The sequence below is a fragment of the Amblyomma americanum genome, chromosome 7 (assembly GCF_052857255.1).
Source record: "Amblyomma americanum isolate KBUSLIRL-KWMA chromosome 7, ASM5285725v1, whole genome shotgun sequence".
Lineage (NCBI taxonomy): Eukaryota > Metazoa > Arthropoda > Arachnida > Ixodida > Ixodidae > Amblyomma > Amblyomma americanum.
This window is the reverse complement of record NC_135503.1, coordinates 27,692,645-27,714,027: the sequence shown is the minus strand read 5'-3', so window position 1 is coordinate 27,714,027 and position 21,383 is coordinate 27,692,645. Positions and strand designations below refer to the sequence as shown.

The 21,383-nt window shown below is 44.7% G+C and overlaps 3 protein-coding genes across 3 annotated transcripts in view; 2 read left to right on the top strand and 1 right to left on the bottom strand.

Annotated features, from left to right (window-relative positions):
• Nup188 (nuclear pore complex protein Nup188) overlaps window positions 1-21,383 on the bottom strand; it is an 80,317-nt gene that overhangs the window by 25,241 nt on the left and 33,693 nt on the right. Inside the window, exons 24-32 of the mRNA XM_077631574.1 lie at window positions 18,578-18,692; window positions 17,807-17,994; window positions 11,007-11,120; window positions 9,412-9,646; window positions 8,401-8,637; window positions 4,796-4,858; window positions 4,406-4,509; window positions 2,653-2,769; window positions 1,618-1,693 (exon numbers count right to left, since the gene is read on the bottom strand). Of these exons, the coding sequence (XP_077487700.1) occupies window positions 1,618-1,693; window positions 2,653-2,769; window positions 4,406-4,509; window positions 4,796-4,858; window positions 8,401-8,637; window positions 9,412-9,646; window positions 11,007-11,120; window positions 17,807-17,994; window positions 18,578-18,692 (1,249 nt within the window). The remainder of the gene's footprint in view (window positions 1-1,617; window positions 1,694-2,652; window positions 2,770-4,405; window positions 4,510-4,795; window positions 4,859-8,400; window positions 8,638-9,411; window positions 9,647-11,006; window positions 11,121-17,806; window positions 17,995-18,577; window positions 18,693-21,383) is intronic.
• On the top strand, window positions 11,614-14,792 carry LOC144096796 (uncharacterized). The gene is made up of 3 exons (XM_077629675.1): window positions 11,614-11,935; window positions 12,726-12,819; window positions 13,993-14,792. The coding sequence occupies exons 1-3, from the start codon at window positions 11,783-11,785 to the stop codon at window positions 14,790-14,792; spliced, it is 1,047 nt and encodes a 348-aa protein (XP_077485801.1). The 5' UTR covers window positions 11,614-11,782.
• Window positions 14,801-16,379, top strand: LOC144098732 (uncharacterized). Its single transcript, XM_077631573.1, has one exon. The coding sequence runs from the start codon at window positions 14,913-14,915 to the stop codon at window positions 16,335-16,337; it is 1,425 nt and encodes a 474-aa protein (XP_077487699.1). The 5' UTR covers window positions 14,801-14,912; the 3' UTR covers window positions 16,338-16,379.

Below are 21,383 nucleotides of genomic sequence, written 5' to 3'. Positions count from 1 at the left end.
TCCGGGCATTTCTTCTAGTCCCTTGAACTCCGAATTAAAGAGGTGTTACTAGCCATCATGTTGTTTTCAGGTGCCAATTGTGCAATTTTGTGGATTCATTTTGCACGACCACATTATGAGGTTTTCCTAGCCACCATGTTGCTTTTAGGTGCCAATCGTGTAATTTTGTTGATTTCATTTTGCATGAGTACATTATAGGTTGGATACTGTTATACTGCCTATATTTCTGTGCACACAAATTCTTTTTATATGGTGCTGAGTGTCTAGTTTTGTTTACTTCAGTTGCAAAGCTACATGCAATTTTGAAAAAAAATAAGGGCAACTGCGTTTGAGTGTTCATCATTTTGTGATTTTTTTTTTCATACTGAACAGATATTCAACATTCGATTCATATAATATTCAAAGCCATTTTTTCTTAACATTTGTATTCAATTTGTATTAGAAAATTTTAGCATTAGTATACTCCTAATGAAGTATGCATCTTAACGTTGAGTAAAGCAAAAATTTGGGATAGTTGGTACGTGCTCATTAGTTGGTACACGAACAAGTGCACGTTTGCATCATACCTTCATCTTTTGTCCCATCTTTCATTAGCTGTGAACAAAAAGTGCTCGTTCGTGTCATACCTTAGTCTTTTGTCCAGTCTTTCGTGCGCTATGACCAAAAATGAGTATCTGAACACTTTACTTCAAGGTCATCACAAAGGAACATGTGAAATAATTAGTATTAATACCATTGAAGCTGTATATATTTGTTTCCAGCATCAATTCAGAAAATTGCTAGCAAATTTCATAGCCCTAGGTGTTAAAGGGAAGCTGAAGCACTTTTCGAAAAAATTGAGTTCCATGCGGCATTTTATAGTTTTTAGTCCGCTGAAAAAGAATATCGCATTCGAAAAGGGTGGAAATAAACGCAAAAAGCTGTTTTTTGGAAGAAAACCTGCACCAGCGTCTCAGGGCGCCGAGCGAACGCCGCGAATGGCCGGGATCGTCGTGATGTCATCCACGGGGATCTCCGGCCAGCACCGACTGTGTTGCTGCGTAGCGCGTTGCTTCAGCTGGCTTGAGAACTGTGTTTTGCAAATTATGGATCCGTCGTTCACCAAAGCGCGGGCCGAAAAGCAGCAAGTAAGGCAGGACGGCCGGCAGACTACCCGTGAATGGCGTCACTTCCTCCAGCTCCGTCCCCCCATTCGGCGCTTCCGGAAGCGAAGAGGAGGTGGCGGGTTTTTAACAAGCAATTGCGGCTCATTTTGCGAACAGAATCGAGAAAAAATTTACACACATGATTTTAAAAGTCCCTTCTTCCCAACCACAGCGTTTCATGCAATTTGAAAACCGTTTCAGCTTCCCTTTAAACAACTATTCTACAGCCAATATTAAAAAACCATTTTCGACATCTCACCCCACCTTAAAGTGGCCACATTGGCCAAATTGTTGAAACGTAGCCAAAATAAACATTGACCACTCATATGTGTATGACCATTTGAACTGCACACCTCTACTATTGTTCAGGACCAAGTTCACCAGCTAAAAGGAGTGCTCTCAGCAGGAAACAACAAGCTGTTCATTATACACAATGGCCGCCACTTTCTCGAGCTGTCATGCAAGGGCTCACCTTAGACCATGCCTTGATTTGTCCTTTTTGCCTAGCCTTGTCAAGGACAGCTTTCACATTGGGGTCAAGTTCGCTCCTGAATGTGGCAAAAAAATAAAAGGTTTGCATTTGTGCAAAGAACATATTGATGATATTAAAAAAAAGGTTTCATGTATTGAGAATTCGATACAAAAACACTGCAATCTTTAACTTAGAAGCAAGAGTACACTGCACCCACACCAGTGGCGCGCTTCCTGCAGCGATGTGCCACTTGCCGGCGTAGTGCCAGCGATTTTTTGGTCCTGTGCTTTATTATTTGCCGTATACAACATTGATCATCACTTGGAATAAGCCTATGCCAGGTAAATACTAATTTATAATTAAACTTCTTCTCTCATAGTTCTTTGGCTTTCGTTAAAACAGCCAAACTATGACCATGATTGATGTCAAAGTTAATTCAGGTCACTCAAGGCATAAGAAACCACGATATAACCACAACTTTGTCATTTTTGGTTTGTTGGGGTTAAACGTCTCAAAGCAATTCAGGCTATGAGAGACGCCGTAGTGAAGGGCCCCGGAAATTTCAACCACCTGGGGCTCTTTAATGTGCAATTGCATTGCACAGTACACCGGCCTCTAGAATTTCGCCTTCATCCGGGATCAAACCAGCGTCTTCTGGGTCAGCAGCCGAGCGCCATAACCACTGAGTCACCATGGCAGCTACTTTGTCATTTTTAATTCACTGCAACTCCTACGCAAGCCTACATCAAGAGACAAATAACAATAAATGAAGACATAGCTATGATATCTGTTTTTGTATGCCTCGCATGACCTGAACTGAATTCTGATGTCATAGTAACCCATTAGCTCTTGAAATCAAAACTGAAAAAATGTTAGAGAAAAAATTCGGCTATATATTTAAACCATTTTCCGGACATAGGCAATTTCTACATGAATCATTAAGAACTGAGAGGAACAAGATGGAAAACTATACCAAAGCATTAACTTGTTAATGAAAAGAACGCCTGCAAAAATGACAACATAAAGGGCACTCACTTGGACTGGTACAGCTCCAGGGCAAGTGTCTTGAAAATGAAGGCCACCAGCCGGCACTCCTGATTTGCAACGGTCTCTTCCATCAAGGGAAAGCAAACAAGGCCCCAGAATGACTTGCTGCAAAAGCATGACAAACACAGTCTTAAGACTGCCCACAGTGACCAAACAAAAAGCCCTGCCTTCCATGTTCAGTCCATCCCCCTTACGCGCAATTTTTCACCGATGACAAATGAGATCAAATGATGATTTTATTTTATTGATTCGCTGGCAACTTGGCCAAAGAGTTAAGAACAAGAAACTGGAAGAAACCTTTTCTGCAGCTTTAACACCGTTTCAAAGCTGCTCGCAGCAACTGCGGAGGGCGCGAAAAACGGAGCAGCAAACACCAGTTAGGTTGGCTTCTCCACATAGCATTGCAGCATGCGGCGGCAGATAAAACGCCAGCAAGGGTGGCTTTCTCGCATTGTAGCATTACATGAAAAATCAGACAGCAGGGCGAAAGCTTTCATTGTTTTCACCACCTCCACTCAGCGACGCGAGCAGAGGATGGCTGCTGGAAAGGAACAACAACCAACCGTGTCGCTGGTTCTGGGGCGCTATCGACGGGTGCAAGGGGTGCTAACCGCCTGGTTAACAGCTGTTCTCGCCGCTTTATCTTCTACGGCACTGTTGGCAAATGCAAGATGAAGTGTGAACTGTGGCGTGAATGCTTGCCACACTATTACCAGTTACCCCTGTAGTGAGGCAAAGCGTGCCGCCTGCCATCCAAGTGGGCACAGCTTGGCGCTCGGCAGTTTGATATATTCATTTTAATGCAAACCATGTTAAGCATATAAAGTAAGAAATGCATGTGTTTTTTATGAATATTTAGGAACAGTTTGATATTGCCAATAATTCGTAACATCCGTGTATGCTGTCACGAGGTTTGACTGCAGTTTTCCAAAACTTCATCTTCTTTGAAATTATTGCTTTACAAAACACTAATACGTTCTAATCTGGAATATGCCGCAGCGATATGGGATCCGCATCATGAAAAACTGATAACTTTGCTTGAGCTGGTTCAAAACAACGCTGCTCGTTTTATCCTGTCCAACTTTAATCGTACCGCAAGTGTAACAAGCATGAAAGCTAATCTTTCTTTACCTCTTTTAGCATCCCGCCGGCAGACAATTCGTTTGAGCCTTTTTCATAAACTATACCATCACCCCAAGCTTCGCGATTCCCTCATTTCGTCCCCCAGATACGTGTCAAATCGCATTGATCATCGTCACAAAGTTGGCATTGAATCATTAAACACTAAAACAGCATTTCAGTCTTTCTTGCCTTGTACATTACGTGAATGGAACCGCCTTCCCGCAGATATCGTCGACATAACTGATAACCAGCATTTTCATTCTGCACTAGCTAACATTGTATAACAGGAGAATGATAATACTTGTTCTGTAATATGCATTGTATCTATTTATGTATTTTTGTTTTGTAACCACTCCCCTCTTTAATGCCTTTGGCCCTGAGGGTTCAATAAATGAAATGAAATGAAATAACACACACAATAAAAGGTTATGGCGACGACCTGCAACAATCATGCCCGAACATTTTGCGCTGGGCTTTGCATAAGCTTGCTGCAGTGTTTATAAGTTAACATACAATGAAAATATAAGTGTGCACAATGACTAGCCACAAATGTTGAACAGCCTAGCAACAGGTAAAAAAATCGGTGCAAAACCTAGCAAGACAGGCACTGCCAACTTACTCTTTACGCAACAGTTCCATGGCGCGCAGCTGGTGGCAGGCCCACAGGCTATGGATGAACTCAATGGACGAGCAGTGCAAGTCTGCTGGGCAGAAGTGTACGCCCTGGAAAGCAGTATGCCAAAGCTCCAAAGTGAATTTCATAATCAACAGCAAAGTTGTTCGTAGCAGGCAGAGTACAACTGTGAAAGAATGACAAAATCATCACCACCCCCTGCATGTGAGGTGAGGTAGGCAACTGCTAATCCTAACAGGCTAACTCTAATAGGAGGTAGGCAACGGCAATCCTAATGAATGACACCTTTAAGCATGCACTCATGACAGAAATTTCCCAAATATACTGCATTCGAGAACAATTTCTGCACCAAAAAGCTGTGAAACAAATGCACACCTCTTGCTTTGTCCTGAGAATCTTCAGCACTTCGCCCAAGCACAGACCTAATCCTGAGGAGCCCTGTGAAAGGAAAAAAAGAAAAAATAGAAACCTTGTCCTGTGAAACAGAAAGGGGTAGTTGTATGATTTTGACTGTTAATGAAGCATGGTATTCAAAGGTGTTAGCAGCAAAGGGCTTTGTGGAAACTGAAGAAATTCAATTCTTTGTACATTTGTACTTAATACTGCCAAACAGTACAATAAAAGCTAATTAATTTTAGCTTAAGGGACTGGAATAAATGTTTGAATTATCTGAAAGTTCTAATTACCGAATGACCCTGAAAAAACTGCTAACTGCTTGCCTTACAATAAACTGATTTAGTAAAGGAATGGGCAATGGGGGCTTGCTTTCGAGATAAGAATGACACAGCAATGACTATTTTTCACGTCTTCATCAATGCTTTATTGCATGCGCACTGTCAGGAGCGTCGAAACAGAACTGCTCCAAAATGTTAAGGGTCTCCCCGGCATCATTCATGGTGTGAAGCGGTGGAGCTCTGCCACTACCGCATCAAACCCCTCAGAAGCATAACAATCGCGTGTGAGGAGGCTTCACTGCACGAACAGCGAACAGTATATGACGAGTGTGCAGTCTTGGTGCACTGAATAAATGGAACCAAGAGTAACCATGCAGACGGAAGCGAAGCAAACGCTCAGCAGCGCTGAAGCAAGGAGTAAGAAAAAAAAGCGCGGGGGAAGAAAACAGCAGTGATGCACCAGTTAGAGTCCGAAACTTCAGCTGGCTAGGTGATGCTGGCTGCTTGAGCCGCCGCTGATGCGGCCTGGCGCGACACACAGAAAAGCGAAACCGAAACTATGCAGTTTGAGTGTTCTTGGAGGCGGGGCCATCCGTTTGTCGTCACGCCTGGCATCACACGTTGTTATCAGTGGTGCGCGAGCGCCTCTGCAGGATACCATGCCAGTCATGCTTGGATGTGGCCCCCCTACAGAAGCCCATTTGAAGTGACCGGTGCGATACTCATAGTGTCCAAATTGGCAAGCATACAACAACGTAGACTGACAGGAGCTTTGGCCGGGGCCGAGGCAGCAGTTCGAGTTATTTGATTTCTGAATTAATGAAAATCGAATCAAGAACTTTAGTTGCAGTGAAACTAGCATGTTATGTTGAGTGCTGACAACCAGTAATTTCACATGCTTTGGCCGGGGCCGAGTTGGCAGTTAAAGTTATCTGATTTTTGAATTAATGAGGATCGAATCAAGAGCTTTAGTTGCAGTGAAAAACCAACATGTTATTTCGAGTCCTGACAACCAGTAATTTCACATGCCTCTTTCCTCTCCTCACCTCTCTGTCTTTCTTTCCTTCAGTGCAGTTTCCCTGCAATGCCCAGATAATGAAAATGTCGCACAAAAGCCGTAATTTCATTGATAATGAATACTACATTGCAGAGGAGACCTTTATTAGAAAAAACATGAATCAAATTAAAAATAAATTTGTGTTTCAGAGCAATGACGCTGTGTACACATACTCAGACATGTACAATAAATCAATGGAAAAATTCAAGATCATTTCACCACCTACTAATGTAGCAGCAGTATGGATGCTGAAATGTTAGGATATTCTACAGGTTGGGTTAGCTTTTGCAATGAGTGGTCTTAAAACAGGCCTCCTGCACCTCTTGCAGTTTCCCTTTAACTTTAAACTCGGATACAGTAAAATCTCGGATATTGTAAAGTAAAACTACGGTCCCATGTCGCCTTCCATAGAAGACTACATTTTTTTTTGTTTCTATCAAAGCTTTCTTTTTACAAGAAATGGCTATAATAAAGAGCGCCTGGCCGTGGTGACGTACTTCCTGCGGAATGATGACATCGCGGCAAGCGCGAAGCCTAGGATCGCGAGGCCTAACATTCAGAGGCAAATGGACGCTCAAAGCCATAAAACGGCGCTCTTTGAGATGGCTTCACCACCACACTCAGAGCCGCGAAGAGAAGCCAACTTTTCGAAGGCCTTAGGGCCGTGAGGCAAAGCGCGCGGCACGCAAGGAAAAAAAAAAAAAGGTAAAGCTTGCTAGTAACACAGAAAGAAGGCGGCGCGGATCGCAGAGAAAAAACTGCCGTGAAGAGTAGGGTAGGGAAGAAAAGGGCGAACGGTCATAGCATGACAGCGCAAAGCACAGAATGCGCTGCGGCACTGCATGGCATTTTTGCAAGCATGGCATTTTTGCAACCGTCGCAAGCATTTTTCAACTAATATCACTCAAACGACGCAGAGACTGCAGAAGACGACCCTGTCTTCACAGAAAGCTTTGGTTTTCACATGGAACCAAACTCACATTATAGTCATAGCCGTGTTATATTCCGAACGAAATTGAAAATGTTTTAACATAAAATGTGATACAGCAGAATCCCTCTATAGTAAAGTGACTCGGACCAGCAAAATTATTTACTCTATCAAGATCTTTACTACTATCACTAGATGGCGATGGCATGGCTCTCTGAGGATGACATGGCTCTGAGGAGGATAAAAGAAACACTCACAAATACCTTCCATCCTCCTCTTATTGTCCCTTTATGTGATAATTATTTTCAGTTATCACATCTCACTTATCACGTTTTTGATTTTGTTTAAATCTTGAGTAAGTATCGCATTTGCACAAATAAAATGGGGCTATGAATATAACACGAGCTTGATTTCATGTGAAAACCAAAGTTTTGCGTAAACACGGTGTCATTTTCCACAGCCTATGCGTGGTTTAACAGGCCGTAGTTGAGAAACGCGCTCTTCACTGCACATTTTTCTCAACGACCCGCGCCGCCTTCTTTCTGCGTTCATAGCAAGCGTTACCTTGTTTTCTTCCGTGCGCGCCGCGCGCTTTGCCTCACGGCCCCAAGAACTTCCAGAAGTTGGCTTCTCCTCACAGCTTACAAACTTGGTGGTGAAGCTGTCTAAAAAACACCATTTTACCGCCTTGAGTATTTATTTGCCTCTGAATGTTCACCTCGCATGTGCCATGTTGTCATCAATCTACGGGAAGTACGTCGCCACTGCCAGACGCTCTTTACTACAGCAGTTTCTTTGAAAAAAAAAAAGTTTCCTATAAGCAAAAAATATATATATACAGGCTAAATGAGACTGCAGTTTCACTTTACCATATCTGAGTTTACTACAGCGGCATTCTACTGAAACTGAAAATAATTAATTAGCACATAAAGATACAATAAGAGCAGGACGAAAGTTATTTCTGAGTGTTTCTTTTATAAACCAACACTTTGTGTTTAGTGAGTTGCCAATTAATTACTAGAGAGCATCCCCAGAGCCATGCCATCACCAACAACTGATGTATTATAGAGCCTGATGTAGTAAAGGTTTTTGCTGGCATATATGTCGTCAAATGTAATTTCTGCAATGCTGTGAGGATCTGATGCACATTTAGGAGCATAAATGAAAACTGTAGCTATATTTATGGTTTGTGCAACAAGTGACAAGCCAAGCGTTACAGGTTAACTACCTACACCAACTGGCCGCTGAACAAGCACCGTTAAATTCATCTGTACACATCACTAAGACACACTGTCGGCCATGGCAACGGTCTACAACGCACCAGTGAAGCCCCAGTAGAGGAAGATGACGAAGAGGAAGGTGGCGGTGCCGTTGAGGAAGCAGAGCCAAGCAGCAGCTGGAACAAGCCGGGCTGGGTGCGTGTGCAGACTGCCAGCAGCTGCAGAAGGGCCACCTTGAGGCGCACGTCCTCAGTCTGCTTGCTCAGCCGCAGCAGCAGCTGGTCGCGGAAGCTCTCAGCATCGCGACCGAGGCAGGCCAAAAGGGACATTGGGTACAGCTGCAATAGGAAATGTACAAGACAGATTGATCGGTCGACTGCCTCCCTTTCTCCCTCCCTGCCACTCAACGGGTATATGCACGTGCAGTGCCAATTTATTCAACCCACATTGGTACAGATGGTATCAATATAGCAACCTCTCATTAAGTTGAGCATGATTAAATAAACTGCCTGTTCATTTGACCTCACACTGCGGTCCTGTGTTACTAAGGCTCCTCTTGATTCAACCTCCCCATAATTTAAACAAATTTTCGGTCTCCTTAGAGTTCAAATTATCAAAAGTGAAGTGCATTTATCTGTCTCATCGGAAACCAAGTAGTGACCTCTTGTAGCCATGGTTTAAGTGGTATTCATATGGGGGAACCTCGGTACGAAGGAATGCGCAGGGTGTCACCTCCCGGCAGCACTACCTTCGCCGTGTATACTTGCTAATGAAGCCGGAAGCCGAGGAGGCATCACTGTTACCTTATGAACCACCAGCCAAAAAAAGAAAATTTGCTAAACATAAAAAAAAAGCACCACTCAGGCCGCGCCTTATAGAAGAAGGGGAAAGTGGCCCTTTTTACCCAGCGGACTCCGCTTCCGAGAAAAACTGGAACCTACATCGCCGTGTGACCTCTTGAAGGAGTGATGTGTGCGAAGCTTCCCTTGTCTAGGGAGGGATTCCATCACTCGTGTCGTTTACTGCTTTAGACAGCCCTTACAGTTCAGTTTCAGTGTATTTAAATCCACTACATCTCCCGTAACCAACAAACCCTGAAATGACTTGCGCACCTTGGCAATGCGCTTCAACAATTGGACAGCCAAGGTGCAGAGACGTGGATCAAAGCGCAGGTACAGGAAGCGTCCCACGGCGACAGTCAGGGACGGAGCGCCACCCGCCGTCTGGCTTGGGGACACGAGCAGACGCTGCTCCAGAGGAGAGCCCGCACCAGAACCCAGCAGCAGCAGGCGGTTAAGCAGCGAGAAGCACAGCCGCACGGACGTCAGCAGCTCTTCAGAGTGGCGACTGCAGCATGGGGGGTGGCACAACATGAACAATGTTTGATTGGCTTTGCTGCTCTGATGACACCAGGACAAAAGCTGACAAACATTTACACTATGCTGCATAATGTGAGAACCCAGCAATAGCTGTTACACTGTGCTAAATATGTGATAAAAAATGAAAGTTCAGCAGAATCTTGATTACATGATCCCAGTTGATACGAATTTTGGGATGATACAAATTTATAAAATGCCGTGGACAGAGTGCATTGTGTGCTATGGGTAGAAATTTTAGATGTTATGAACAACCCCCCGCCCCACCACGGATGATACGAACGCACGAGCCGCAATCGCGCCCTCGAGTACCAAGTACTTGCTGCCCCTACATTGCCGACGCCACAATCGCCAGTTGCACGGTGCTCACCGCGAGCAATGAGCGGCGGCGCGCAGCCCCAGCACAGCGTCAATGTTGCGAGTCAGCAATGGCGCAGCCGTATGTAAAGCCTGTGAGCCGAAAACAGATTTACGTAAATTCTGCATACGAACTTCGTTCATTTTGGATGATGCGAATATTTTCATGACCCAGTGAGGTTCGTATGATTGAGGCTCTGCTGTAAAAGGAACCAATTCTGCACACGTAACACATCAGAACAGCTATCGTGCGTCTCTGTTACACTCTCCTACCCCCTACCATTTCCTTCCAACTACCTTCCCCACATGCCTTCACTGTGCGGACATTCTACGCTTGCGTGGTCACTAGTCTGCTGCCATTAACAGCTATCACTGTAAAAAAAAAAACAAAAAAAAACTTACAGGCCACTCATTTCTACGTAAGCAACAAACAGGCCTGACACACCTGAATGCGACCCAAAAGCAATGTTCCCATTTTCACAACCCAATATCATTATCATCATCATCATCCCAGCCTCATCCACTGCAGAGCACAGGCTTCTGACAATCTCGTATCTGCCTTTTTTGCAAGATGTGGCCCCCTCTGAAGAATGCACGAAAATTTGTCTGCTAGCCAGAAGACTGCTCGAAAACAAATACACATGGGTGACGCCGGCACAATCCCGTTTCGTGAGGTGTCAACTGCAAGCAGCAGGTGTGTGCTTGACAGTTGCCATCATCCGTCACTTTTGGACTATATACGCGCAGTAGAGGCTAGAGTTTTGTTTTCAACCAGTGGAGGGAGGCAGACGGCACAGGATGTGAGCGCAAGTATGATAGACCCTGTCCTGCGTGAGCTATGGCCACCCTAGCCCCATAAACTTCCCAACCTAATCTGCCAACCTGACTCCCTGCCACCCCCTCTAAATTACTGTTTTCTTGGAATCCACTCCATTACCCTAACGGACCATTGTTTATCTGCTCTCCGCACTCACCTTCCTTCAAATTCCATAGCTCGTGCAACAGATTCCTCAGCGGACACAATCAGTCGAAGCAGGGCAGGGCACGACTCGCCATGGAGCAAACTGTACACGCAGAGCTCGGTACTCCTGTAATAAAAGCAAAGCAAAATTAATAGTAAGAATCAGAAGAGTCGATAACATGACCAAAATAAGAGCAGTTTACTCTTCAAATTAACATAAATCTCTCCATGCCGCAAGCATGCATAAGCTACAAGTCAGAGGTGCTACTGATCTCTTCGGCATGCCGTGAAGAACACAAAGGCAAACACAGTTGGGCAGCATTATGAGGAACAGCTCAGTGTTGACCAAAGCACAAATATAGTGGAAAAACTAAAGTTGCAAAGCATCATGAACTGTGTTTGTCAAATGTTTAGGGGAAAGGAAGTAATTACTCATTCGCATCCACCCAAGCACAGCCATATGGCTACAAAGGAAAGCTAACAGCTTTCTCAGAAACTTCGCAGTTAAAGAAACTTGGCAGTTAAAAAATTACTCCCTTATTACATCATGAACTGACTGCCCACCTCATAGGCGGCGCTACCACCTGCCTCCAGATAGGGTGCCTCGATGCGCGCGCCCTCTCCGCCGCTCCGTGCAGGGTGGAGCCATCCTTTGACAGGGTCAGTGCCGCCGCCGCGGAAGAGGGCAGCCATATTTGAGCCCACTCCTCGCTTCCCCACGGGCCGGTTGCACGTGCGTGGTCGCGCGTCCGCCCGGTCGCAGTTTTCTTCGGTTTCAAAACTCGCAAGATGCCTGGCTGTTGCGTGCCACTGTGCTCAAACCACTCCAGAAATGGCTGGAGAATGTTTTCATTCCCAAGAGACCCTAAAAGAAGGCTCCTCTGGACGGTGAAGATAAAGCGGGACAAATGGCAGCCTGCAAACTCTTCGCGCATATGCAATGTAAGTACAGTGATTATTTGGACGGTTGCGATTTTTTGTAGTTATGTCTGTCGCTGCAGGTTTACATTTAATATGTGCGCTGGAAGTTGTGTTAGTGTTTCTGGAAAGGCTGTAACTACGCACGCTACGTGACTACATCTTTTATGAAACATATATAAGGAGGAATTATACAGCAGATGAGTGGCGGAAAATCATTTTCATAACTCGCAGGTGTGGACATGGATTTTGTATTTCTGTGCACAGGCTAATAAACACAACTAACGGTAATATTAGTTATATAGAGTGAAGCGTTGCAGAAGCACTCGGCATTTATGCAATAAAAGACTGCTTGCTTGTAGTCGGTTAGCTTAGAGCCGACAGGTTCTTGATTAATTTTTCAAATGGCCCTAAAAGCAAACGCATCAAGAGACATGCGTCAGAAGCGTCAGAAACTTTGACAATAGTTTTGTAGAGTTTTTATTTGTTCCAAGGCTGTTTGACGAAGCCAGGAATTAGTTACTCTTGGTAAAACTCCCGTGAATGTGAGCTTTCGTATATAGTAGCTTCGCTAAGAACTTGTTGCTTCTATCTGGCATTTCTAACGTTGGCGCAGTTATTGTGCAGTGCCGGCTATTTCCCTTGTGCGCAGCCATTATTAGTCTGACTTTTAGGATTTGATAAATGCAGCTGCCGAGTGTGCGCGACTCCTTAACATCGCTGGAGCAGTGCCAGAACTTGTGTATCTTTCAAAAGGGGCATTTCTTTCTGTTTGTACTACATACTGGACGCCTGAATTAATTTTCTTATGCAGGCCCATTTCGAAGACAACTGCTACGAGAATCACCGCGCGGATGGAAGGAAGCTGCTAAAGTCAAACGCTGTTCCAACCATTTTTTCGTTCAGACGTAAGTTGCACTATATTTTATTATTGATGGCAAATATGATGTGCATCACTGTTGTGACTCATGAGTTAGAATAATAGCGCTTAAAATCTGGCCTTCTAAATGCAGTACCAATTGCATTACCAATTGCAATTTTAAAACTTTGTCATTGAAATTGTGCCTGTTGCCAAATGTTTGGGAGTGCTCTTTGAACAGCACACGTCTTGGGATCTGCAAGTAGATACAATCATTAGGAAAATATCCAGAGTATTCGGAGTACTTTCTAAATTGAGACATTGCCTCCCTACATGTGTAAAACGCTTTATATATAACTCTCTTTTTATGTCAATAATAAACTACTGTTATTTAGTCTGGGGGACAACCACTTTATCAAACATTAATCAGTTACATATAATACAAAAGAAGGCTGTTCGAGCGATCATGAATGTCCCATACCTTGCTCATTCCGAACCACTATTCAGGGAGTTAAAATTAGTGCCGCTTCCTGAACTTTATCACCATACTCTCAGAAAGCGTTATCAAACAGGTATCAGAAAGAAAAACAAAACTCTTGAAATTATATCGAGTCTAACACTAAACAGAAATGTTCGGGACACTCGCTATCACGAGACTTGGGAGGTTCCGTGTAACCGCACAAAATATGGTGACCAGATGCTGCGATTTCAACTGCCGAAATTACTTAACTGATTACGCACACATATATATATATATATATATATTTTTTTCAAGTTACAACGCGTTCGCCTCTGTGTTTTTTGCACTTATTTATTGACTGTTTGTTCAGATGTGTGGTGATATTGTTACTTTCCTATCATTATTTTTTGTATGCAAAGTGTTACCTGCCTAGTTTTTTTGCACAAGTTCTTTTCATTGATTTCATGTCTTGCTCATATCTAATGTATATTTGCACTGCTGTGTCGCTGTCAAGAAGACGGTCAGTGGGCGCTGCCAAGCCCTATTTTTGTGGCTTTTTGCCCACTGTCCGTGACATCAGTGTCTGTGGGTATTGATGTTGAAATAAATTGGAATTGGAATTGAATTGGAATTGGAACTTTTCAAGCTTAAAATTTTCGCTTTTAGGTTATGGTTCGCGCAGCTATGAAATAACTGCCGACACTGAGCAATTCTGACGAACTTCACTCATTTCTGCTCTTGCATTTCCTTTTGTTTGTGCAGCTATGGTCCACCACCAAAGAAAGGCTCCTAAGGAGAGAGGCACACCCGCTCTACCAACTACATCAAACTCAACAGTGCAGGAACAAGGACCTGGCGTTTTTGCGGATTGCGATGAGCCTGGGGGAACGAACTTAAGTGAAGAGGTTGTCTATCAGCCTAGCGATGGACAAACAGAGCAAAATGAAGGCTGCGATGCACATTCATCCAGTAGTTGTTGCGCTCAACTGAGAAAACAACTGGAAGATGTGAGAAAGAACCACAGACAACTTCAAGAAGTGCATAAAAAAGCCAACTTGACTATTAACTCTCTTAGAAAGAAGGTGCGAAAGCTAAAAAGCGCCGTAGAGCACTTTAAAAAAAGGATAAAATTTTTAAATAAAGATCAAGTTCGTGCACTTTCCCGAAAAAGCAACAAGGGAAGCATCTGGTCGCCGCAGACTATTAAACAGGGGCTTCAACTGAAGTTTTCTTGTGGGAAGTCTGGTTACAGAACTCTCAGACAGCTCGGCTATCCACTTCCGGCAGAAAGAACTCTATCTCGTCGCCTCCACTGGCTCAAGTTCTCACCAGGAATTCTTACAGACGTTGTAGAACTTCTCCAAGCGAAGGCACAAGGCATGGAAGATGTAGAAAAAGACTGCGTCCTCTTTATCGATGAGATGGAGATTGCCAGAGGGTTTCAGCTTGACCGCGCTGAAGACATTGTGTATGGGGGAGTGACATTGCCACAAAAGCCAGATGAGCCTGCTAATCACGCTCTGGTGTTTATGGTTGGAGGTCTCAACCAGCGATGGAAGTAGGTGATAGCTTATCATTTCACTGGAAGCCATGTGGATGGCCGCACGCTCAAGGACATTGTTCTGCAAGTTGTCCAACTCTGCGCCGATATTTCCCTCAGAGTTCGGGTTGTAACGTCCGACATGGGCGCCTCAAATCGAGCGATGTGGCGTGAGCTGGGATTTTCTAGCCACCGAAATTCGAAGACAACCTGCTCAATACCACACCCTTCGCTCAATGATATGGAGTTGTTCTTCAACGCAGACGCTGCTCATGTTTTGAAGAATATTAAAGGTCAGTTGATAACATCTCATGCATTTACATTAAGTGAAGCAACAGCCAGCCAGTGCGATCTTCCCTCACGTGAAGTGAAACTGGATCATGTGCATGCTGTGCTGGAGTTTGACAAGGAAAGGGAGCTAAAGCTCGCACCGAAGCTCTCTGAAGCCCATGTCTCATCTGGACATTTTACGAAAATGAAAGTCGGACTTGCCGTGCAATTTTTCAGAGAAGCTCCCAGTGCAATCCGATACCTCATCAAGGAAAAAGTGCTGGACATAGAGGCAGAAACAACAGCTTGGTTTTTAGAGCTGGTATCAAGATGGTACGCATTAATGTCGTCGCGTCATCCATCTGTTGCCCTAAGTCTGCACGATGTGGCGAAGCATCATAGAGCTCTGGAAACTCTAAACCTGGCTCTAAACACCTTTCAAGGGATGAGCATGGGCAGCACGTCTCAGTGGAAGCCATCGCAGGCGGGCCTCCTGATCTCCACAACGGTCGTGCTTCGCCTGCAAGACATTCTTTTGAACTCGGAGGGCTACAGCTTCTTACTCACCAGCAGGCTGCTACAAGATTGCCTTGAGAATCTTTTCTCTGTGGTTCGTCTCAGGAAGCCTGTCCCAGACGCCTATGATATGAAATGCGCACTGAAACTTGTGTGCATAAGCCAATTTTTGCACACGCCGTCTACCACCAGCTACAGTGTTGACGATTCTGAGTACCTGGTTGACCTTCTGTCAAACGGGAAACGTGAACTCGCTGAAGCCGAGGTAAAGGAAATCGATGACTCGGAGGTTCTTTTCATTGAAGCGCTAACATCGACTGAATGCAGCATTCTGTTCCATATTGCCGGATTCCTCGTTAAAGGTATTCTGAAAGCCATAAATAATTGCGAGCAGTGCAAAGCTACTCTGCTCGGTTCTAGTGACGCTGAAAATGCATATCTCACAAGGCTGAAGGAGTACCTCGAAAATGGCGACAACCTGCATTACCCCAGTCCTGAAGTGATGAAAGTGCTGAAGTCGTGCGAGGAGCATTTTAAGGGCATCACAGAATGGGCGGAAAGCCTTCTAACTATGAAATCTCCAGTGCAGGCTGTGATAACATACCTAAGACAAATGGTTCCGTTTAATGTTGAAACATGCCAGGTTCACAACGAAATCATTCAGAAGTTGTTATACTCGACCTACGCTCGAACGAGGCTGCGAATTCACCTGCGACAACTGGAAGAAAAAAAAGTCAATGGACATGCAAGCAAAACGTGTGCTGGCGTCAGCTTGCCGTGAAGAGATTTGTAAATATTGTGTATAAATGTCAAATTCACCATAGTTCGCTTGTCTCCTATTTTTTGACAGTAGCTTTAATAATTTACAACATAAATAAACTGCATTATTACAACTCCTAAGTAAGTGAAATTTATGCACTTACGTTTCTCATTAACTCTTCACACTATATAAGAAAAACTTCCTCAGTCGATGAGACACGCGCATTTTCCCAATATAGGCTCTGTTGATAGATGTTATTTTTTTGCCTTTTCATGAGAGTATTTTTCACAGTCAAGTTTGCGTTCACTTAATGTTTTCGGTGAAGGTATGAAGGCGCCGAAATTATCCCATGCTTTGTTAAAGTGGTTACTTTACATGAAAAAAAGCTGCACGAATTATGCAGCTGCATTGTATATTACAGCTACAGTGCAAACTCCTGTACCACAGCATTGTTTCTTTTTTTTTACCTGCACAAATTAACAAACAAAAACAAGCGATGCCAAGGATCAAACGACTACGAATGTCCAAGGGCCTACAGATTGCGTCCATTTGATTCTGAGGGGGTAAAATGTTTCATTAATAAGCCTTATCATTCTCAGCATTTAATATTGACTAATACGTTGCGGCGAACGAGATAAACTCTGTTTTTGCGAGTCAGCGCACTGAGTCCCAGACAATTTACAAAACTCCGTAAGTCAGCTTTTCTGCATAAAAAAAAAACACCTTTACGATTGCGACGCGAACTGTCCGAGGGAGAAGAGTTGGGTGCAGCGCAAACGACTTTTATTCCTTTATGTTATGGTGTGCACGGCCAGGCGAGCACCTTGGCACAGCTGCGTTTCAAATTTCCTTCAGGAATGCAGCCCGGGGAGGGTGCATTGTAACCGCAGCAATGGCTTGGGAGAGCGGCCCCTAATCTCTTTATTGTGAAAGCAACACAGGGCAGAAGCCTGTAGGAAAGGGTTCGGCAACAATAGATGTCCCCAGCGATGCACCCTATTTCTGCCTCCAAAACCTGTTTCGCCGCGATGGTGAAGGGGCCTTCGCTGCGCAGAGAAGCTTACCTCCAGTGTTCTGAAACGAGTGGGCTCAAATATGGCGGACACTGCAGCAGACGACGCGGTTGTCCCCACCCTGCACGGAGCGGCGGAGAGGGCGCGCGCATCGAGGCACCCTACCTCCAGAAACTTGCCACTGGGCATGACTGGATTTTGCCCTGGAGTTTCGTAGCTGGTAAGATTAAAGAACTGCGTATTTCTGTAGCTACAAAGGCAACAAAACTGGTTGGCAAAATATCCATTATGCTGCATGCGAAAGCGTTCATACAAGACAACACCAACTATGACAGTTTATTACTTTGCCTGTGGGCAGCACTTCGTTAGGCTCACTTAACGCTTGGCTGTGTGAATCTGCAGTGGCACCAAAGCATATAATTAAAAGAGAGTCATCGCAAGCCATCATAAGTCACTTTTGGAGCTGGAAGCGGTCACCTGACAGCATCCGCCTTGAAGTTTTCCGAGACGGTGAGCACGCGGTGAAAAACAGACAAGCAACGATGCCCAATTGTATCCCTGTCTTGCACTCGGTTGTAAGGCCACTTGTGGAATGTGGGGAAGATGTCCTGTAGCACCACGGCCAGGCATGCAAGGAAATCTTCATCGACAGTCTCCACAAAGGTCTGCAAATGGGAAAAGTCAAGTGAAACAAAGGACATCCTTTGAGAGGAAGAGTCACAAAGGTGAAGAGTTGAACTTAAAAGTAACCCCAATGGTTACGACAATGTTGTGCAAAATCCAGTGACAACTAGTACATGAGTGAAACGTAGTGAAGTTGCAAGTCGAAAATGCCTTTTGCAGCAAACAATGGCAAGCAGTTACTAATGTCATGAAGTTACTGCAGAACCGCAGACGATCACACACAGAGCAAGTCGCAGAAACCCAGACAGTACCCATTGGAGGTTATTGCCCGACATGAAACACTTTTGACTTAACCAAAATATTGAGGTACGCGAGTCTTGAGTTAATGTGCATTTACTGTGCCAACTACTGAACATGCAAGTTCTCGCATCTACACAGCCATCACAACAAATAAAAGAAATCAGCTCTATAATGCCATGATTGACTTCAATGCCTCTGAGCACTAGGTTCAAAACAAAGTGGAAAATCTTTTATAGCTGCTAGCTAGGCACTGCGTTGTTCTAAGCGCCTTCAGGAAGTTCAACAAGCAGAACCAAATCTCAGAACACTGGGGCGCAGAGGTACCTCAGCAACAGCAGCAAGCAGGCTCAGAAAGGCCAGGCACACAGGGTGGTCCCCTATGACCCTTTCTTGGGAGGCCATGGCTTGACTCAGAACGTTGTCCGTGACCATGTAACCTCTGTGAGAACAGGTGTAGCTTTATTAGTTCATGTAACCCAGGTCTTTTGGTGTATCCCACTCCTGCTTGGGCTATATTTTGACCTACAGTATCTGATCAATAAATAAATAAAAAAATAAATGAACACTTGCTGATAAGCAAGCGAACATGCAGCACCAAAAGCATGAAAGCAGTGTAATACCCCTGTCACACGGACACAGTAAAGGTACTTTGAACTAATGCTCCATTACTCTAAGGACGAACGCGCGCTGCCACACGGACGCGCCAAAGGACACCTAGCTCAAAGGAGCTTCGAAACAAGGCAGCTCGAGTTCGTCCTTTGAGGCTTCAAGGGAGTACTCTCTCTCCCAGCGAGTTAACAGCATAAATAAATTGAGAAAAGAAACGTTCAATTTTAATTTTATAAATTCACTTCATAAGATTAGTGGTGTTTTAAAATATAAGATCATTTGTTTTGTGGCAGTCTCACCACGCCATACTCTCGTTCCAGATATACGAGCCATTTGGGCTCAGTGTGGCCAGCACTGTGATGTTATGCTCTGTACTTGGAAAATCATGTCATTATTGCAGTTAAAATTGCATTGCTTTAACTAGAGTCACTAAATAAAGACTTAGAGTACCGGCACTCTTTTCTCTTATTGTTCTGTGGCGCCGCCACGATCATTGGTCAGTTTGCATCACGTGATATTTGTTTACACTGCGACGGTTCATGGGGGCTGCCATTTTGTGGCTTATGCGTTTTCAGTCGGGCAACTGTGGTAGTCCTAGTGCTGCGAGTGCTGCCGGTGACCGACTCAGTGACCAGGGATTCCGCGCCTCGCAGCATTTCAGCTGCACAAGAGCATACGAGGATGCCGTTTTGCTGCGTTGTTGGCTGTTTCAACTCGCAGAATGATGGAAAACGCTTCATGCGCTTTCCGCTTTCCATGCCGTACGGCTACGATCCCCGCCGCAGCGCAGGGTGGCTAACAGCGTTGTTTACAAAATGGCCGCGCCAAAGTTAGCGGCGAGGTCGCCGAAGCGGCAATCTGGCAACAATGATAAACAACAAAATGGCCGCCCCTGCTTACCGCCGTGCTGCAGTGATGGTCTTTATTTAGTGACTCTAGCTTTAACATAATACGGTTATAAAACTAATTTACTAAAAAAATGTGACATTTATGTATTTATATGTGCAGTGAGGTTTGCAATTTAAATAACACTTTTCGCCGATGTGGGAGCTAAAAAGTTCTTGCGAAGGTCGTTCCGCGACCGTGTAGCACGGACGAACTCCCTTGAAGTAGTGCTCCTTTGGGAGCGTAAAGGAGCATTAGTTCAAAGTGCCTTTAGAGTGCCCGTGTGACAGGGGTATAAGACAACCACCACATCCTGACAGCAGACATGTAAACACAAGGCATATGCGAACAAAAAACCCACATATAATACGGACCCGCATATATTATGAGGTGTAATTTATGGATAGAAAAAACGGGAAAAAAAGTGCGAGTAGGGCAGTCAGCTCGAAGATGTTCCGAAAGTCGCGAAAGCTGAACGTCCTCCGATTATTTATGTACGTACACTGGCATACCGGACACAGCGCGTGCAGCACAGGCGACAAATATCTTGCAGATACAGATCGGGCGCAGCGGTCGCGCCCAATCGTGTATTATGCCATGAGTGCGCACAGACTGGTTCCGGCATACGTGCGGGCGCGCAGGCATGCACACTTCGGAAGTGTCTGTAGTTGGTGCTTTAGTGATCGTCATCGTCGACTGTACTGTCTTCCAAAAAGCCATTGTCAGAGATATCTTTCCAGAAAAATACATCTTCGGTACCATTGAGCACATTTTATATCCCGCATTCCTTGAAATTACAGCCGGTGAGCTCCTCAAGAATGCTGGCCCAAATGTTCACTATCCAACTGCACAGCGTGGCTGGAGAGGCCCGTGTCGGGCGGCAGTAACTGCAGGCTCTCCCTACCTCATCCAGACCATGCAGCAGTGCTTGATGCAGTACCGATGCTTTCGGTAGCTACAGTTACGTTCCTTTTAAAAGCAGCCAGAAACTGCTTTTAAAAGGAAAGTAATTGTAGCTGCCGAAAGCATCCGTACTGCATCAAGCACTGCTGCATGGCCTGGATGGGGTAAAGAGTATTTTTGGAGCAGAAAAATATTCATTTTGGAGCACTTTCGTATCAGAACGATAATTATGGAGCAATCCGGGAGCAGCAAAAACGGAATAAAGGAGTCACCCAGAAGAGTTTGCTGCCAACGAGATCAGGTTCAGCCATGTGTAGCCAGGAAGAAAAAAAAACAGAAGAAAGGTGCTCACAAAAAACAGTGACAAAGCATTTTATTAATGCTGGCACTGTCTTGCAGGCAAGTTCAGCCAAGCATGCTTGCTTGACTAAACACCCAAAGGTCACATTTGAACCGCTATTTTTTTCAATGCTTCTTGGAATTTTTTACAAATTTATCAAGCTCGCAAAGTGAATCAGCAAAGCTGATATATTCTCTTGTTCCAACAAACCTTGACCTCGTTGGACCTGATCCAAGCTTTTGTTCTTCAACCCAGAAGATATGACTTCTTCAGCCCGCTTCAGGGTTGGCTGACATGCAAACTTTTGATGCAACCAACATGATGCGCGAAGCTGAAGGGAGGAAAACTCGGGAGAGGCCCTCGCTATTCGAGCTGCATGCCAAAAAGTGTGCC

Coding starts and splice junctions, on each gene's coding strand:
- LOC144096796 (XM_077629675.1), top strand. CDS start 11,783: ATGCCTGGCTGTTGCGTGCCACTGTGCTCAAACCACTCCAGAAATGGC. Junction 11,936..12,725: donor ACTCTTCGCGCATATGCAAT/GTAAGTACAGTG, acceptor TTTCTTATGCAG/GCCCATTTCGAAGACAACTG. Junction 12,820..13,992: donor AACCATTTTTTCGTTCAGAC/GTAAGTTGCACT, acceptor TTGTTTGTGCAG/CTATGGTCCACCACCAAAGA.
- LOC144098732 (XM_077631573.1), top strand. CDS start 14,913: ATGGGCGCCTCAAATCGAGCGATGTGGCGTGAGCTGGGATTTTCTAGC.